Source organism: Falco naumanni, chromosome 13 (assembly GCF_017639655.2).
Source record: "Falco naumanni isolate bFalNau1 chromosome 13, bFalNau1.pat, whole genome shotgun sequence".
Classification (NCBI taxonomy): Eukaryota; Metazoa; Chordata; class Aves; order Falconiformes; family Falconidae; genus Falco; species Falco naumanni.
This window is the reverse complement of record NC_054066.1, coordinates 25,149,323-25,169,033: the sequence shown is the minus strand read 5'-3', so window position 1 is coordinate 25,169,033 and position 19,711 is coordinate 25,149,323. Positions and strand designations below refer to the sequence as shown.

Genomic DNA, 19,711 nt, shown 5'->3' with positions numbered 1-19,711 from the left:
CTGTGTGCTGAAAGCTGCCTGAGTAGGGCTGTCGTGCTGGCATAGAGAGGCTCCGAGCGCTGCTTCCTGCAAGACCTCAGCAGTGGCACATTTTTTCTCCTTGTTTTGACAAATGTTTGCTCAGCCATCATTTTCCTTCTCTGACTGATTCTGATGTGCAGAAGTACCCAAAAGTCACTCGAGCTATTCCTGCTTTCCAGGACTCAGCGCCAGACACCTCATATACAAATTACAGATGTTTCTTTCATTTTGCAATTTTGATTTCTGGATTCCGCTAATGCATGTTTTAGGGGGCAAGCTGTTGCTGTCTTGTTTGAAAAGATCAGACTATGCCTGAGTTATTACCTAGGTGAAATTGCAGTCTGTTCATCTGTTTCCAGCCTGCCCTGATGGTTACTATGGACAAAATTGCCTGCTGTTATGCAGCTGTAGCAGCAGTGCTCAGTGTCACCATGTCACTGGAGAGTGTACGTGTCCCCCTGGCTGGACCGGCCACGACTGCAAACACCGTAAGTCAAATGCATATTTGCTCCACAGGGCACACTGTATCTCCCAGGGACTTCTGCAAATGTAAGAACCAGCTCTGTTTGTTCTTAGTCTATTACAGTTTTTTTAATATACTTTTGCTAATCTTATTGCTTCTGAAATTGTGTGTTTACGGGTTTGCACAGCCTGGGTGGTTATAATCCTTAATTATCTAGGTTCAAAGTATTGAAATAGATGGCTGATGAAGCGCAAAGTATTGATATAAGCTCTTATTTCAACACTATGGATCCCTTTGCCCAATACCATCTGTCCTGTCAGCATTTTGACTGACAGTTTTGTTTTTCATTTTCAGCGCAGATTAGTTTCAAGATTAATTCTCAATTTTTCATTTTGTTTAGGGGAGATTTATTCAACAAGTGAGTGGCATGTACAGTTGTGTGTCTTAAGGTCACTTCTTAACTTGTGAATATAAATGTTAGGAGAAATTCTGTTCTCTGGAATAGCAGAGCATCCTTCTGTTGACTTGAGCATTGTTCTCCATACTGATGGCAGTGTAAGAGTGCAGATTTGCCCTTTTTGGATAGCACCATATAAATGTTAAGCCATCCTGCTTGATTCTGTCTTTTTCCTGTTTTGTGTGTTTTCTGCTTGATTCGTTATGATCCTTCTTGCAAAAAGCCAACAGAACACAAACCTGTTTCTAAGCTTGGTCTGAAACACATAAAATCATATAAATTAATTGCCAGTGTTGGCAGCAATGAGTTTTGGACCTGGCTTCTCAGGCTGGGTACTGAAGAAAACTCTGGGAAAATCTGAAGTTTCCACCAATATGGGTATTTTAAAAATCAAATCAGTTGGTAACATATAGAGCAATTTAGATAGCTTTCCACAACTCTCTTAGCTGTCTAAAGAATTAAGAGACCATGGCCAAAAAAGCTTTTGTTTCTCTTCAGGATAAGATATGGGAAAAGTTGTCCTGTAGAGATGTCTCAGGCAGGCAGCTCTTCCAACTGTTGCAGCCCAGGCATGAATCAGATGCCCAACTCCAGAACCAGGTTTCTGTTGCCCTAATTGGCACTTTCATCTTTATCCTAACAAGAAAGGAAGAAGATGTTGTGGTACGTTGTAATCACGTCAGTGTTACGTGATATTTAGAATGAAAGCAGGAAGTCGCTTTAACAAAGGTAGTGAGGTTTCTCTGTCTGTGTCCATGTTGCATTTCCCAGTATTTTGAGGAAAATGTAAAGGCTGCTCACAAACCTGTCTTGTTTTACCCATTAGCTATTCTGGTTATGCAGAGTTTTGCTAATGAGTCAATAGCTGGTATTTTATTTTCATGAAATTACTTGTTTGTGACTGTGGATTGATTGATATGGATTCACTACGAATGATTAGTTTTAGGTGGATGACATAATATCTGCCTACTTTCAGCTGAAATAAATCAGCAAAAATTGTATTTCTTTCCATTGGTTTGTGCCCCACGCTGCAGCTGAGAGTCCCGTCCAGCGCTCCTGTATCTTAAGGGGCCATTTTGCATCTTTTCTGTTCTCTCATTTAGATGTAAAAGAATCCTTCGGGTGAGCTCCAAGTTGATTCTCAATGTAAATACCATTTTACATTGCAGCCTGCAATAGTGGCCATTGGGGACAGAGCTGTGAAAACACGTGTGTCTGCAATAACAGCGACGGTAGCTGTGATCCAATCACTGGCTCCTGCTTCTGTGAGCCGGGATTCACTGGGAGACACTGTGAACGGAGTAAGTTGCCACTTTGTCAAAACAGGGAATTTGCAAAAACCGAGCAGCGGAAATTGTGATTTTCCTGCTAATTCCCTGCAGGAAGACCTCCAGGCTGTACTGCCTCCGGTCTGCCCAGCGCGTCACAGGGCTCTCGGGTTTCATCGGGGTTAGATGGTTTCCCTAATCTGGATTCCAGAAAAGTTATTTTCAGACTTGTTTTGGACTCAGCAGCTATTTTTAATGTTAAGACTTCGTGTGAGTGATAGGATTGATGTGTGTTTGGCTTGTGGCATAAAAGTTTCCATATCGGTTTTATTTATTCAGTTTTATGTCTGCACTACTTCTTCATAAATCTTTTTTTTAAGGCCAGGCATATAGAAGTGCTTCACATGTACATAACAGAAGAAATATCAGGAAGATTTAGGGTTCTCTATTAACATCAAAAATACGCAACGGTCTTACCAGAGGCCCATATTCTCCACTAATCTGTCTCTTAACAGAGGTCAATAGCAGATGCCTTAAGAGGATAAAAACAGGCATATAGATAATTCCTGATATGTTTCCCCAGGTCTGATCAATTTGTCACTCAGGAGCTTCTTGAGACAGAAGCAATATCTCTATATTTAATACAACTTGATTTTTTTTTCCAATTAATGTGCCCATTTCCTTTTTGATTCCATGCGAACATTTGGTATCCACTTCATCTTCTGGCAGTAAGTTGCATAGTTAAGTTGCTATTATTATTATTGATTATATTGATGTTGTTAAATAAAATAAATATTTTATCTATTAGTTTAACAACCTTACAGTGGCACAGATGTAGCTATCAGAGTCTCAGTAGTGTAGGCAGAATTAACTGCTGGTGTCACACAGAAATGTCAAAGCAATTAATCTGAAACAGTGACCTAAGACAAAAACCCTGGAAAGTTGATCTTACAGCTCTTGTTGCTGTTGGCTTAGAGGGAATGGAAGGACAGTTAGTTGGGAAGACCAGCTCCCAGAGAAAGAGCTGCCAGCTCCACTTCTCTTTCGCTCTTGACCTCTCTCAAAACAGCATCTCTGCAGAGAGAAAGTAGCCAAATAGCTGGTTGTAATCTTTTCTGGCAAGGTAATCAGTGAAGCCACTGTGGCTGACAAAACGTCTTGCAACCCCTAATGTTCTGTCTATGGGTTTTCTGGTTTATTGAGTCTGCTTTGTACCCCACTTCAACTGTGTGTGTATAAAAAAAATGCATATATGTATGTATAAAAACCGCACATAAATATGTGTGTGTGTGTGCGTGTGTACAAGATTATGAAAGCCATAATACTTTCCTAAACATTTTATGCTGCCTTGGAGGTGAGATTTTTACTGTCCTTGGGGAGCTCCTCTGCTCTTGAAGCATCTCTAGCCTCTTGCTGCAGGTCAGGCTCTTTCCCTTTGCGGCTTTGCAGGCAGCTCAGGTTCTCCGGCGGGATGGATGTATCTCGGCATGCATTGCAGCAGCCTGTGCCGGCTCGAGCAGGGGGAAGATTCTCTGTGATGTGGACTGCAAAATCATTTGTGAAGTGCACTGACCTGTTGCCGTCACCTTGAAAGTGTCAGCTCCAGGCTAAACACCGCAGGTTTGAAGAAAGCTCAGCTGAGAGTCCCACACCTATTGCTGCACTGGAATACTATTTTACTCACATAGATTCTCTGGAGACCGACTGAAATTTCAAGTGAAAAGTAAATGCTGAACAGGATCAAGCTTTTAAGGCACAAGTGCACTTCTGTGTATTTACTCGTTAAAGTAGTGTAGGAGGCATGATGCACAATGAGCTGCAGCTTTGGGAATAGGAGGTGATACAAACGGGATTTTGTACCGGTTCAAGCCTGGGGTGAATTTCACCTCTAAGTGCAAAAAATGCATTCAAACTCCTCCACATTTAAACAACAGCCCATTTTCCAACACAGATGATTGAAAGCAAGGAAGTACTTAAGCCACCTTGCTATCCTTCCGTCTGCCATCCCGACCTACAGGCTCTGTAGGAGACGCAGGGGTTGGCTCTAGCTAACAGTCACTGAGCTGCAGGAGCAGTGGAATTCACACCAGCTCTGATCAGTGCCCACCTACGGCAGCAACACCGAACCCACCCCTTTAGTCCAGACACAGAGTTGTCTTTAAGGATCCTTGTTGTTTTCTGTTCTCTGTGATTCTTTCAGATTGCCAGAAAATCACTTATGTTGATGTAAATGTTCAAATCATACACTTTTAAAAGAAATCTGGCAATAACCTATGTAACTTATTTAAAGGGGAGTTCACAAGACCTTCCAACATGAGTAGAGGCCCTGCAATATTGTGTTTAGCCAAGTATATCTTCGTATTTCAGCCTGTCCAAAATATGAATTAGGCAACTGGCCCTATTCTTAATTGATTTTCTTATAATCCTGGAAGAAATGACTTTCGTTCTCAAGCGTTGTTTTCTTTCTTCTGATAGTGAGTACCATGCAAATCTTCTAAAACTCCTTACATTAACTGCTGTGGAAATGCATTTGTTAATCTGTCCCCCAGATGCAATGTTTTCGCTTGAATTCTTCAAAGCAGAGCTTGAAAGTAGAGTATACAGCAATCAGTTAGGAGCTTTCTGAAGGAAGCCACCGCATTTCATATTTTCTCCAGCTTTCTGGGGAAAGAATATTTGCAGGAAACCAGAGGACAGGGTCTCGAAAGGAGGCACAGAAGCCGGGAGCTTCCCCCCTCCTGCCTGATGAAGTCCCAGTGATGTGCATGTAAGCAACTCCAGACCAGCGTGCAAAGTGTCATCAAGCAGAACCTGTGAAGTCGCCGGCTTTGCAGCTATCAGATGATGTTAGTTTTCTGTGCAGAATTTAGTCTTTCAACAACCTGGTGTTCTTCTAAAATAGACCTTAATATAAACAGCCCAGCCTACCTGGGCCCCAAGGAGAACACTTAATCATATCAATTTTAAGGCATTACCATTATGCCTCGATTCTTCTTTTGGAAATAGTAAGAATTCCCATGTATCTAAAAATTCCCCATTGATTCCCGAGCTGCTCCAGAATTAACCCATCATCTGGTTTTGATTCCTCTGCTGCAGGATGCCCCGCGGGAAGCTTTGGCCCAAGCTGTGAGTACAGCTGTCAGTGCCAGAATGGAGCTGCCTGCGACCACGTGAGCGGAGCCTGTACTTGCGCGGCGGGCTGGACCGGAACCTTCTGTGGAAGAGGTACTGCTGCTCCCTCTGGTCCCTTTCGGGTTTATGCAGACAGGCTGTTGTTATGCAGAGAGCTGGGTTTACAGGTTACAGCACCAGATCTAAATAAACCATTGAACTTAACTGGAAGATGATACTGAAATGTGCATTTCCATCCTAACTCAGCAAAGCGTTTTGCTGGGTGCCTAACATTTGGCACATGTTCTAACCTGATTAAAATTAGATACATGCTTAAGATTCCTGCTAGATCACGTTTTTTATGAAGACTCTCTTTTTAAGCAAAGTCTTACTATTTGAACACTGAGCAGAAAGATGCTTGTCCTGCCTTACACTTGCTTGTTCCTTGTGCCTCTCTGAAATATTTCAGAGAAAAACATGCATCTGTGCATCGCCCCAAAGGAGCTCTGTAAGAACAGGCATACTTTTAACTTTAATAAATCCAAGAGATCAATTTTCTATTACCTGATCATTTGATAAAGTGTTGGAAAAGTTGGACTGGATTCCTTAGATACGTTACTGCCAGTCAGTCTGTGGCATCGCCTAAGGCGGCTGCTGTCGTGCCGCACATTTGTGCGGGTCATAAAAAATACGATCCTGAATGCAACAGAAACAACACGTAGTCAGTCAGACATCGTGAAAGTTATGTAAGTATAAATGATTGAAGAGTCTGCAAATGGTGATCATTAAACCAAAGTCACAATAATTTGGCTTAGAAAGCAGCTTTATCAGCCAGTTTACAAAGGCAGCGTTCGAGCTAGGACAGCGGGGAGCGGCGGCGCTGGCAGGCAGCTGCTGCCCTCTGATGGGAAGGGAGCTGCTCCACAGCCCTCCGGTGGTGGAGCAAAGCGCCCCACTGAGGAGCTCAGATGCTGCCTGTTGTCTCCCTCTCATTCTTATCAGGAATTATTATACAAAATAAATACTCTTTTCAAGGTTCTGCTGCAAAGTGTGCCTTGTAATTCATGGTATCTCCACTATGTCCCTTTTTAAAATGATTTAGTTGAACTCTGTTTCCTTAGGTATATCCTTTTTATCATTTTTCTTTTTAATTGGAAAAGCAACTCGGTTATCCATGTTGTGGTGTAGGTCTGTTCATTCCAGCAGGAATCAAAATGGGGACAAAGAGGCTAAAAGTCCTTGGCCAAAGTAGGTGTGAGGAATATGGAGAAGCCTGAGTGATGTCTACTGGGGAAAAAAAATACAAGTCACAGCTTCCAAAGCAGTCACATTGGACGTTTTTATCTTCTTAAATTCCTGAAAGACGACTGTGGAGGGGAGAGTAGATTTTAGCGTTTACCATTCAAGGGACCCTATTTTCCACATGTTTTCTCTCAAGCAGGCAGGGTGTTTGCTCCGAGCTGACTTGTGTTACCTTCTCACATAGAAAGTTTCAGCCAGAATGGTTTGGCTGTGCCAAAAGACGAAGAGGGAGGAAACGTGTGGGTGGTTTGCCCTTGGTAGAACCTTCTTGGCACCTTTTCTCTGAGGAGCTGTAGCACTTCTGTTTTTAGTGACTCAGAGACTGGCAGGGTTTCCTTCTGGCAGGGATGTGCTTTTTGCCGTCCTCTTGGCAATCCACCCACGTTGGCCAAGCTCTGTGCCTTGCAGACAAGAATGTAGGGATTGAGACCCAACACAGCGGAGTTGCCTTGAACTTCTCACATACGGCTGATGCTTCATCCCGTGGCTGGGAAGGACTTTTCCATCATCACAGAAATGTTGAAACTGAAACTTTTACAGCCTTGTGAGTTCAAAGTCCTAGGAGAAGACAGAACCTTACAAAATCTAACATTAAATAATAATTAATATTAATATCACCCATGCACAATGAGTATGTTTGAACCCATAGTCATCACTTCTGGTATTTTGCATTGTGGCAGCATGAGGTCCAGATTCTAGCTGAAATTGCAGAAGTATCAAAATTTGCCTTTGGGTTTTTTTGGAATTGGTTTTCTTTCTTCAGGTGGCAAAAAGTACTGCTGTTCCTTTTCATTAATTTACTGCCTTCGCTATGAAGTAAGGCTTCATAGGTTTACATGCCAGTCCCTGTTGCAAAACACCACTTCAGTGGCCATTTTCAAGTTCTGTATTTCCCACAAATTTCCATATTGTCTTATTATTATTTATTAGCATTCTTAATGTAATTTTAGCCCTTGATGAGTCCCAACATTGGGCTTTTGTGTTATCTGTCTTTATGGTGAAGTTAACCAGGCTTATCCAGCTTTCTCTGCCTCTGTGGGTGTGCACTCACAACTCTAGAAAGCTCTTGGGGGATTTATGGCACTCTGGACACGTGACCCTGTATTTATTATTTTGAGCAGTCGTATTACCAGCTGATGTGCTACAGTATCTTGACCGGCAACTGATGTTCATCCCCTGGCAAGACAGCCAACCCAAAGGAAAAGCACCATTGTGCTTGAATGTGTCATGGTGTTTGAGGCAGGAGCAATGCCTCGGTCATATTTCAATTTAACTGAATCAAGGCAAACCTTTTAATTCTCTGGACTTGAGTATTTTGGAGGTATGACCCAAGACCTTGTATGTGATTCAGTGTTCTCTGAAAAGAACATGAAGAGTGGTGGCTCAGAACATATTTGCAATAATCAGTGCAAATTGGTATGTACCTGCATATACCTCCTGCCAGTAACACAGAAAACAGCCACAACCACATCATCCACCAGCACTGGACAGTTTCCAGGCTAACCAGTAGCAGGAGATGCTGTTGCTCCAGATTGCTATTTTGTGAGACCTTGCTGCGAATTACTCACTGAACTGAGCTGACTGAACTTCTGTGCCCTCAGCCACGGGTACTGCCAAGAGACCTCGCACTCTTCAAAGTATTTTTGTCTGTTCATCAGCATCTCAATTCTGCTTTACTCTGAGTCAGTTTGTCTGGTATCGTTCAGTCCTGCTGCTGCCTCTCCAGTAGCGGTGTGATCATGTATAATAATAATGGGTAAGAATAAAGCTATCGAGATATTTTCTGAAAAAAAAAAAAAATTAGATATTTCTGAAGATAGTAAATGCCTGCTCCACCTTTCAGCCCTGCTCAGTCCTTTGGAAAAATGAACCTTGTGAATCTTGTAACTCTTTCAAAAGAGTTGCAAAAGGAACAGGACTGTTTCAGTTTCAAAATAGCTAACATTTGCAAATAAGGCTGAAATACTTTCTCTATCTTGTTAAATCTTGATAACCTAAGTAGCATTATCCCCAGAAAAGATGCCTACTGTATTGACCCGCTGCTGCAGGGCTTTGGTTTTAATGCACTTACAGCTAAACAGGCAAGTAAAAAGCAAAACCAAGCAAACAAAAAAAGCACACCACAATGAGAAAAACCCCAATGCCAACTCCAAAACCAATCTTTCTTGTAATAAATATATCAATGTTTACTCCAAATAAATATAACCATCCGACATGCAGGAATCCTGAGCCATGGGTTCCTAGTGTCAGGCAGGCCAGGTACCCCCCAGCAAACCCAAAAGGAGTCAAGACGTGCCTGTGTTCTCCGTCTGTGCCCACAGCTCTGTTACAGGTGCACCATGCCATGCTGAGTGAGCTAAGCCACCCTGCCCTGTGCCGGGATTGCTCTACTCCTGTTTGGGAAGGCAATTGTTATAATTGATTTAATTCTGATAATTGATTTAATTCTGTGAAGTGCTGAGCATCTGCTGCTCCCCCTTTGAAGGTTGTGACTGTCTCCAGTGCACTGAAATTTGGTTCAGTTTTGTTCCCTGCTGCTATGTGTTGTGTGACCCAGGGCACATGTCCAGTTATGGGATCAGGCCAGCAGAAGAATTATCCAGTTTGCTGCTTGATCTGGCTGAGTATCCCAAAATGCCACGCAATTAGCCCGCAAACTGGAGGCAGCAGAGTCTCTGACTTTTCCTACAGTATGTTTATTAATTGATGCATTAGTAACAGCAACACAGAGCCCTTGTGAAATGCAGCGCTCAGAGCTGGAATTTGAACCACTGTCTAAATCAGTGTTACCGCAGGACAGACTGACAGGGCTTCTCTTTGGGATTTCAGCAGTTAATCATTATCATATGATAGCCCAGCAAGATATCTGTTTTAATAAGATAAAAGGGAAAAATAAATATGGTGCATTTCTAGAAATAGCTGACAGCACTGTGTAGTCCCTTCATTAAACAAAGAAAAACTTTGTCAGCCTTTGAAGTCACCTAGGGTTAAGTAGAAGTCCTTTCTTGTATGCTCTGCCATACACGCTGCAGAAGCATAATAAATAAGGACATAAAGATTGAAACCACATGCTGATGTCTCCTCCTTACAACCTGATAACAGCTCTCTCCCCAGTGTGAACTGAACAGAGGCTGATGGATGCATTATGGTTTTACATCAGTATGAGGCACTTTTCTGTTTTTCTGAGACGGAAAGCGGTGTAAGTCTGACATCTTTCTTATGCCAAAGAAGCTGCCGCAGTCTGGACAGCACGAAGGGAAGAGCAGCCTTTTCACTTGGGGTAGGTGAAACAATCGTATGTAGTTGCAAGCTGAGAAGAGCTCTGAGAGTAGAAAAGCCAAAGCAGATGACGTGGTGTGTTACACCGCCGCGTTGCTGTCAGGAGGCCCAGGTTTACCTGCACCTACGGATACTGAACTTCCCCGCCTTGTGAGCACAGAAGACAGCAGTGCTTTCTGCGAGAGGACTGAACTTACATTTGTGGAAGAGGCAGTATGAGCAGACTGGGACCAAGAGTCTGGGTGTAAAGAAGACACAGGGCAAGAAAAGGGACAGAAAAGTCTAACAGTGGAAGATGCATATGGATAACGGTGTTATTCTGACATGGTAGAGAGCTGTGAAGTTAGTGTGGAGGATTGCTGGGTAGTGTATACAATGGTCATCATCATAAGACTCTATTGGGAAGCCAGTCATTCGAATTTCATGGTAGAAGTATGAGGATATATTGAACAAGGTGGACAAAGAGCTAAATTTTATTGAATAACTGCTTATTTAATGAGCACCATCACTCCTGAGACTGAATGATTCTGGGATTCTGTGGAAAGAATGACATACCAGTGTGTATCTACAGATTTATTATCATTTAGTATAACATAATTGTACATGTACTTCTATAATCTAAAAACACACACATATATATGCAGACAGAAAGGTTAAAGTTGGGCTACATAGAGAATATTATTCCCAATTTCTTGGTTTTTAACTCTGCACGGCAGCTTCAATGTTCTTGTAATGCAGCATTTGGGGTGTGATGTGGCCCACTGACAAACACCAATGCCTTATTTTCACTGCTGTCAACACTGGTGCAGATGTAAATTGGGTCCATGGGGCTGCTGTTCCTTATGTGTCCTAGATGGAAGTACGGAGTGCCTGGAGTTGTTTTGCTACATTTAATATGTCTTGGTTTTCTCTATTCGTTCTCTTTGCCAGGTTTTCATTTCAGCACTGAACTACAACACTGTGGCTTATGTTCACTGTTAAAAAATCTTTAGAGAAGTGTCAGAACGGTAAATGGGAGCGTAAGTTTTGCATTTCAAAAGGCAGCGAGATCATCAGGGATGGTCCTGTGGTCTTGCGTTAGACTGGATTATTTCCTTTTTCCTCTGTCAATTATGGAAGCGCAAGGACTGGCTTGTGTGAATCCAGATCCATGCTCTCTCCTGTTTTTTGGCTTTGCAGTATTCTCAGCCGTGTTTTTCTATGCAGACATCTGTTGCTTGTGTAAAATGGGTCACATTTTTCTGAGATGCACGTAGCAGAATTGTACAGGCTTAACCCTTGAAACAACTTTGGCTCTTAAGCATAGTCAGAGAGTGACGTGTGACAAAGCATCCGTGAAAAGATGAGCAATGCCCCGTGTTTTTAGGTCTGCGAGCTAGAGTTTATACAAAAAAAAAGAAAGCAGGACCTCTGCTAAAAACAAATGTTTTACATTTTCAGCTTGTCCAGATGGATTCTTTGGGCTTGACTGCCACCAGGTGTGCAAGTGCAAGAATGCTGCTGGCTGTGACCACGTCCTGGGAACATGCCGCTGCCTCCCCGGCTGGCTGGGAGAGACCTGCGAGCAGCGTACGTACAGCCACCCTCACATCCCTGTGCCCAGATCCTTCCATCCCTAACACGGGGTTCTTCTGGGAATGTAGGATGACCTGCCAGGGTATAATTTTAGATAGGTCACACTCTTTTCCAAAGATGCCAAAAAAGGGAACATTTTTTGGTAGCTGTGTAAATGATCAACTTTTTTTTTTTTTTTTAACAGCTGTTGGCACTTGTCAAATGTTATAAGCATCAGGGTTTTTTAAATAGCAGGGCTGTCTCCTAGCATATGATGAATCTCTGCTTTTTATTTTTGTGTGACATTAAGATGTGAAATGCAGTATCCCTGTTTCTGGTATATCTCACCTAATTATCAATCATACAGTGACATATTACAAATACACAAAGTGGAAAACTTAGAGCTGGGACTATTTTGTTATATCAGCATGACAAAATAGTTTTTTAACTAATTCTTAGAAATTCCTAGATTTTCACAAGTATATATTGCCCAACAGTCTTCAAGCTAGTAAGATTTTTCTGTATGTTGGTGTGTATGCGTATATAAAATTGACTCTTCTGAGAAACTGTTTGCTAAATTTTATGGGAAATGAAACTTTTCTTTAGCTATGTGGCAGTATGCATGGAGATCGCTGAGCTTATTTGCAAAATTTAACAAATACGTTGGGGGGGGGGTAAGATTTTCAGGTTTTAGCCTCTCTGCTTCCTAGTTTCGCTTTAGGATGATGTCATGGTCTATACCTCCTTTTGAAAATATGACTGCCATCTGCAGGGCTGTGTTGTAGAGCTGGGGTCCAAAGCAGGTCCACAGGGAGCCCACTTACTGAGTTATCATTGAACACTTTCCTAAGACTTCTTTAATCCATAGCTTGCAGATTTCTGCAATAGAAAATTGATTTAATTCAGAAAACAGAGAGAAATATTACTTGTATTGAAACAATTCTATTTTCCAGCCACACACCATGTTATAATCAGCTTTGTTTGAGGGCTGTGCTGCTCTTCAAATATTTTCTTTCATTTGCCCCCACCATGCAACGCAACCTGTCTTCTGAAATGGCTTTTGCAAAATCCCCTGCTCTTTTGATTTACAGGAGGATCAATGCTGGTGAATCTTTTCATTTTTTCGATATTTCTGCAAACATCCCACTATTGCAGTCCTTTTTGCCTCCTTGTACCCCCCACCCATAGGAACACTTGGCTCTTCATCCCCCACCACCTGAAGATGGTGGTGGTGATACTCCCTTTTGGATGTAGGTTAATGAGCTGACCGTGAAATAAGTGCAGAGCCGGAGCCGTGTAGCCATACCGAAGAGCAGAAAAGGTGCTGCTGAACAGGTACAGTGTTTGCTTCTTGGCCGCAGCCCATTTTTACTGCTGAGCCACGGCATTAGCAATGTGTCACCTTGGCCCTTTGCCGCTCCTTAGACTGCATTAGGGATGGGAGGCTTTGTTACATATTTCATTAAATTCAATTAAGAAATGCAGCTCTTTGTCAATGGCCTTCTGTGCCCCCCTCTACTCACATGAGAAAAAAACCAACTATTTATTCTCTGGTGCTGCAGCCGGTAGAGCTTTATGCTGGGTTGATTTATTCCTCGTGCTGGTGAAGATGCCAAAGCCTCCGAGTTCTCCTTGGCCTGTAAGGGCAAGGTCAGTAAATGGTGCAGAGGGTAGCCTCCTTTTCTCTTGGCTAAATGATGAATCTTCATTTCGATTTTAAGACTGGAGCTCGGGCACGCCCCTCCAGAGCTGCTCGCAGTAGGGCAGCCATGGGTTGGAGATACCAGCCCACCACTCCCCATCCTTGTTGGGTGTTTAATATTCACCTTGCCAGTTCCTGGGACTTGCCAGCTCTAGCAGCTGGAAGGACAGCACTTGTGCTCAAGTAATCAGATTGCAGGCAGTGTGCTGGAGGATATTGAGGAATAATTTTGACATCATGGGATTTGAATTGATCTTAAGCTGGCCATGCAGTGCATTTTATACACTGCTATCTAATTACGGGCAATACGAACAGTAATGCCTTTGTTGAAGCTGTCTAATGCTTTCCATTACAAGACCATGTTTTTCAATTGCTTGTAAATTAATTGTATTAATCTGGGATGAAATCTGCCAAGCAAGGTCTGCCTCAGCTTAAGCTTGTGTTCGATGATTATCTTTTTTTTTTTTTAGTTTGGGGTTTGGTTTTTTTGAGTGTCCGCTTGAGATATCTTAGGTTTCTGAGAAAGAGGTTTAGGAAAAGTGTGTTACTTGTTTGGTTTGGGGTTTTTTTTAATAAACTGTTTCATTGAGTGCTGTGATGCCTCAGTGGTACCAAAGCCAGGACTTGACATGTGGCACCTCTTTGTACCAGAGGGGTAACCTTCCTACAACCATCAAAGTTGCCCAAATTTTGCTATCTCAAAAAAAAAATCCAAAAAAACAACAAACAAACAAAAAGAAGAGCCAAATCCAACCAAACACCACTCCAGCCTGCCAAAAAAACCCTGCCAAAAAAACCCGCCACCAAACTGATTGTATTAGTACTAAAACTGCCTCTTTTTGGAGCTGTTGGGGCTCAGCAGGGTCTTCACAGAAGCAGTTCCTTGTGGTAAGAAAGAGACCACGCTGGTCTGCAAAATAAACGAGCACAGAAAGATCGGGTCTGTCAGAGTCTCCACTCAGGGTGCTGGTAACCAGGGGTCTGACATTTCACGGGGTGTAAGCACTTGATTTTGCAAATACCCTGTTCTTTTAAAGCCAAAGTTCAATTTTGGGGGAAATAATCCACAGGAGCTGCATGAAATCAAAGCTTCTGGACACCCTATAGAGTGTTAGCGTCCATCATTTCCCTGTGCTCCCTGATGCTTTTGATGGCTGTTGACTTCCAGTCTGGAAGAAAATCTCCAGTTTCATGTGTTCCTTACTCCTTACAAGTTCCTTACTTACATGCAAAAAAGGATTTTAAAGACTGTGAACAAAGAAATCCTCCTCTTACAGAGGAAAGGCACTGAGAGGAAAATTTTGAAGCAGGAAGTCTAATAATTTAAACCTTTCTATTGCTTCTTCCCTTTGCACTTGTCATGAAGAAAGGAGAAAAGGCCCGGGGATATTTGTACATTCAGTTGTGGAACTTCCTAAAATAGCTTTAATACATCGCTTGTTATCTTAATCTTCAGGAAAGTGCTTTGATAATCAGGACTGCCCTACCAAGAGGCTAAAAATGTTTATATCCACCCAGTAGAATAAAAATTTCTTCTCCAGGAATTTCTGCTTTATTACCAGAATTTTCACTGGAAAAGTCTTTTGTCTTCTCGGTAAGCATAACAAGAGCTTTGCACGCACACGCCAAGAACCTCACACGAACCACTAGGAACAAGTCAGGGGACCTGGTTATGAGCTGCTTTTTCCTTTGGCTTGGTTACGATACAGTTCTGTTCTGTATTGTGGAAATATTTAGTTCTGCTCCCAAAACTGAGCCAGAGCTCTGTAGGATGGGCTGAACTTTTAACTTGGCAACCAAGCCTCATTTGCAGAACAAACTTTAACTGTGATGGGACTGAGCTCCTGCACTTTCTTGTGGTTTCAGTGTGGATGGGGTCCAAGCGATGACAAAAATGAGCACTGTTGAAAAGCAGTCCTGAGAGAAATGGTGTCTGTGAGAACTGCCTTGGGAAGCTGGAAGTCCTCAGATGGGAAGAAAAGGGCTGAGAATGGGTCAGATGCTGTCAACCAAGTTCACCCCTGAGGTCAAGGTGGTTTCATGCCTCCTTTTGGTCCCCAGGGACGTTTCCTCCCACTGCGCTGCATCTTGTTCTGCACACTGACACCCTCAAAGGCATAGAGATTTTGGTGAAAAATCATTGTTTGTGTCTGATCCTGGAAGATGTCCTGAACTTGCTGAATGTGACATTCTTCTGGATCATGGATCAGGGCTTTTTTTGCCTCTCCGATGCTTGCCAGCAGCGCTGCAGGGATGAGAGGCTCTGACAGCTTCATACAAGTGAAGGAGAGCCTCTGCAAGGCAGGCACAAAAACTGTGCAAGGAGGCTATCCAACTTCTTCAACTCATTTTGTATTTTTTGGGTGATATCTGAAGAAAACAGGGCAGCAGTACTGTGTGTTTTCCAGCCGTTAAAGCTATCCAAATCTCCAGTGCAATGGAGACTTACAGGAGTTTTATCACTACCATTTTTCATAGGCAGCTGCACTGAAAATGGAGCTGCAGCAAGTGTACGTTTGCGAGATGGCTGCGTTAAGTTTTCACCTGGGAGCCAGCTGCTTAACTGAATGCATTGAAAATATCACCCCTCTCTGACCAAAGAATGAGACTCTGGGTGAGGGAAGGCATCCAGCTGTGAAAAATGAACACTGAAAACAATGAAGTTGTCAGTTCTCTTACCAGGATGCAAATAAATACCCAGGCTGTCAAGCTGGCGGTTCTGCTGGACCATTAGTTTAGCACAAAGACATTCCGCAGGGCAGGGGATGACAGCTGATCCATCACCCGAGCGATCCTGCCCTTCGATAAAAACCTCTTCAGAATGTGCTATGATACATATTTTTAAGCCACGTTATTTAGTGTCAGGCATGGTTAATATACAGACTTAGACACCCTTATGATGTGGAAAAGCGTGTTGTTGGAAGCCACTTCCAAACTAATTTCCTTCGTGCTGGGTTGTGGCTCAGGTTTGCTGTGTCCGATGCCACCTTTGATGCTTCCTGATGGGTTTTTTGGACTTCTCTCGTTGCAGCCTGCCAGGGGGACAGCTACGGGCCAGGCTGCAGCCACGCTTGTCACTGTCACAACGGAGCGCTCTGTCATCACATCACCGGGACGTGCCTTTGTAGCCCAGGGTGGAAAGGAGCCACCTGCCAAGAGGGTAAAGTTGGAAATCCAAGGGGAAAAGAAAATTTCTGCTCAGGGGGATTCATTGATATTTTAATTATCAGCTCATTGCCCTGTGTTGTCACTGGTTTTGTATCTGCACAGTGATGTGAATCAGTCCATTACGTAAATCTGTGACACTGTGTTGTAGGAGCTCAGTGTGCATGGGGCAGGGAGGGTTGAAACAGAGTCATAAACTGAAAGAGAGCTGATTTTGAAGGCTGATTAAGAGAGAAAAGGTCCACAAAATCCCCAGTTATGACACTGAAATAAAACTCTGTTTCTTTTCTATGGCCTGCTCTACCATCCTGTGCCCAACTGATCCTCATCATTACCGTATGCTGTCCCAGACAGACATAGGCTAAATCCAGAACATGTGAAAGGCCTTGGGACTTCCAGCCTTGGCAATTGGGCTGATACGTTTGACTCAAGCACAAGCCCAACTCCAAGTAGCCTTAAGAAAAGAGGCTGGCAAAGAAAGGCTGCGCTAAGACTTATGTCACACATCCTAACCCCCTGCACCCAAGCCTCCAGAAAAAGTCTGTCCATCCCCGTTGCAGAAGGCTCCCTTTTCTGTGCCTCTGCCATGAGGTACGTGACACCATAAACAGTGCCACAGAGTTGGGGATGCTGCTACAGGTGCTCCTGATTGAGCTGGGCTTTGGAGTCAGCACCTCCACGCAAGCAGCAGCTGTTCTTCAGCGAACCGAGAGGACGGCTGGGGAAAGGGGGTGGAAGCTGGCAGGGTAGAGGAATATGTCATTTAAGTGGGTCCTCCTTTAAAAGCGAACAGGAAGAGCCCTTTCCATGAAGGAATAAAATATTGGGAAAGCACCAGATTTTTCTTGATTACATGTGTGACACAACCTAAAATTTTCTGGTTTCTGTGAAGACCTCAAATACAAAACCAAAGCAAAAGTTAAGCCGTTCTCAAATATGAAGACATTGTCAAACATTCCCTTTCTATTTAATGATATGCTGGGGGATTTCTTTTCTCTTTGGAAGTAAGGAGGTGTAGACCAAGTGTACAAGGCTGGGTGAGCCATCCTCTGGTGACTGCTTTTGCAGAGTGAGAACTTTTTACTGTTATGTAAGATGTTAACATCTTACAAAGGTACCACTCTAGCACATGATGGAGGTATTTTTTGTGTCAAAAAAAATTAGGTTCTATCCATAGGAACTGATTGTGATGGGAATTAATAAACTTGCTTAATTAAAATCAGGTCAACTGTGAAATGTCGTCAGCCAGCTGTGGGTAGCAGGATCACTTAGAAAAGGAATTGTGATTTTAAGAGGACTGTACAAAGAAAACCTAAAACCAGGCAATTCAGTAGCTCCTTGAGTCTCACCAGCTTTCTCAGCACAAAGAGATGTTTTGGGTCCCTCGCTACAAGAGGGATGCTGCGGTGCTGGGGCACGTCTGGATATGGGCAACAGAGCTGGGGAAGGGGCTGGGGCACCAGTCTGGTGGGTGGGAGCTGGGGGGGTTCAGCCTGGAGAAAAGGGGCCCAGGGGGGATCTTACTGCTCTCTACAGCTGCCTAGAAGGAGGTTGTAACAAGGTGGGGGTCAGTCTCTTCTCTCAGGTAACTAGCAACAGAGCAAGGGGAAAGAGCCTCAAGCTGCACCAGGGGAGGTTTAGGTTGGGTATTAGGAAAAAATTTCTTCATGGAAAGGGTGGTCGAGCATTGGCACAGGCTGCCCAGGGAGGTGGTGCAATCACCATCCCTGGAGGAGTTTAAAAAAAACACGTAGATGCGGTGCTTAGGGACATGGCTTAGTGGTGGGCTTGGCAGTGCTGGGTTAGTGGTTGGACTTGATGATCTCTAAGGTCCTTTCCAACCTAAATGATTCTATGGTTCTGTGGGTTTTGTAGGTGCAAACAGCAAATCTCAAGGTTATTTGGTGGGTCATAGCAAATTCCCTTCATCACCTGTTTTGTTCCCAGACCAGTTTTACACTGGTCTGTGTAATTCCATCAGTCGTGGCCCATTTGTACTCTTCTGTACCTCCCGCCGTATCTCCATGATCACCAGGGCAAGAAGGGGTGTAAGCTGGGAGAGGTTGTGTTTAACCTGCCTCCTTCTCCTGCACTTCTTAACGGAGGGCTTTTGTCCTACCTCCTCTCCGCAGCCTGTCCTCCCGGATGGTATGGTGCAAACTGCCTACAGCGCTGTGTCTGCCATGGCCAAGCAACGTGTGACCGTGTGACGGGCGAGTGCCTCTGTCCCCAGGGTTGGACTGGGATAGCGTGTGAGTTGGGTGAGTATCATCACATCCTCCCCTCCTCTAGCACCTCATTTCAGTCACTTTGCAAGGAAATCCAGTACTGTTGAGGTGTGGTTTGAGACAGTCCAGAAAAAGAAGGAGAGGAGGGGCAAGAGGGCTGGAGAGCACCAGGTGTGGAGAGGCTGAAAAAATGCAGATTATTTGGCCAGAGACTAAAGCTGAGGGGAGATACGGTGTGGGCACGCGGACATACCATGGTGCTAGAAACTGGCTGCACGGAGAAGAGGAATAAGCTATTCTCTGTCCCTTGGGAACAAGGAAGATGGGTAGTAAACTCCATTTGATGAGAAAAAAACCAATAAAAGAAATTCTCCAAGAGGAAAATAATGTGTTTCTAGAGAATTTTGTCAAGGGAGGCTTAAAAATCTCCCTCACTGCAGTTTTTAAGACCAGCTTAGGTGGCTCACCATATTTCAGAGTCCTCAGTGTGTTCTTCTGGGAGCCCCTCCAGCCTGCTCCGCTCCCCCTCCCCCCCCCCCCCCCCCCCCATCAGTCTCCCCCATCTCATTTCAGAGTGTGGGGATGGGAGGTACGGAGAGGGCTGTCAGCAGAACTGCAGCTGCCACCATGGTGTTTGTGACCAGCACTCGGGGAAATGCATCTGCCACGCTGGCTGGACTGGGGACAACTGTGATGCTGGTAAGGGAAGTTCCTTCTGCAGATGCTTTTTTTTAACATCCTTTTCTGCAATCAGCCATTTCCCTCCACAATGTGAAGTCCATTTCCATTTTGTATCTTACTTTTCCAGTGTTCCGTAGGCCAAAAAGAAATAATGCCGGTGTCGGTGCTCACCATGTGTCTCAGGAGCCCTGCAGGCAGGTCTCTGCCCAACCACAAATACATGCCCTTGTCCAAATCATTTTATTTCCTCCTACTTTTGTTCCCTGCCTGCGAAGAAAATGAAGGTTATTACTCTACCTCACGGGTACAAGCAAGAACATATAAAAAGGAGCGAGTTGTAGGAAGGGTTTGCCAGATCAGCCATATGCTGCTGCACCTCTGAGGGTCATTGAGAGGTGCTCAGCAAACTGAGCTGTAATGGTTCAGCTTGTATCGATCTTGCATGTGGTCCAAATTGCTCAGATTTGACATAGCTGTCTG

At 43.8% G+C, this 19,711-nt stretch overlaps 1 protein-coding gene across 1 annotated transcript in view; it reads left to right on the top strand.

The window, feature by feature from the left end:
- Positions 1 to 19,711, top strand: part of LOC121097071 (multiple epidermal growth factor-like domains protein 6) — a 200,837-nt gene that overhangs the window by 161,900 nt on the left and 19,226 nt on the right. Inside the window, exons 20-26 of the mRNA XM_040613813.1 lie at positions 381 to 509; positions 2,111 to 2,242; positions 5,306 to 5,434; positions 11,342 to 11,470; positions 16,189 to 16,317; positions 18,455 to 18,583; positions 19,124 to 19,249. Coding sequence (XP_040469747.1) covers positions 381 to 509; positions 2,111 to 2,242; positions 5,306 to 5,434; positions 11,342 to 11,470; positions 16,189 to 16,317; positions 18,455 to 18,583; positions 19,124 to 19,249 — 903 coding nt within the window. The remainder of the gene's footprint in view (positions 1 to 380; positions 510 to 2,110; positions 2,243 to 5,305; positions 5,435 to 11,341; positions 11,471 to 16,188; positions 16,318 to 18,454; positions 18,584 to 19,123; positions 19,250 to 19,711) is intronic.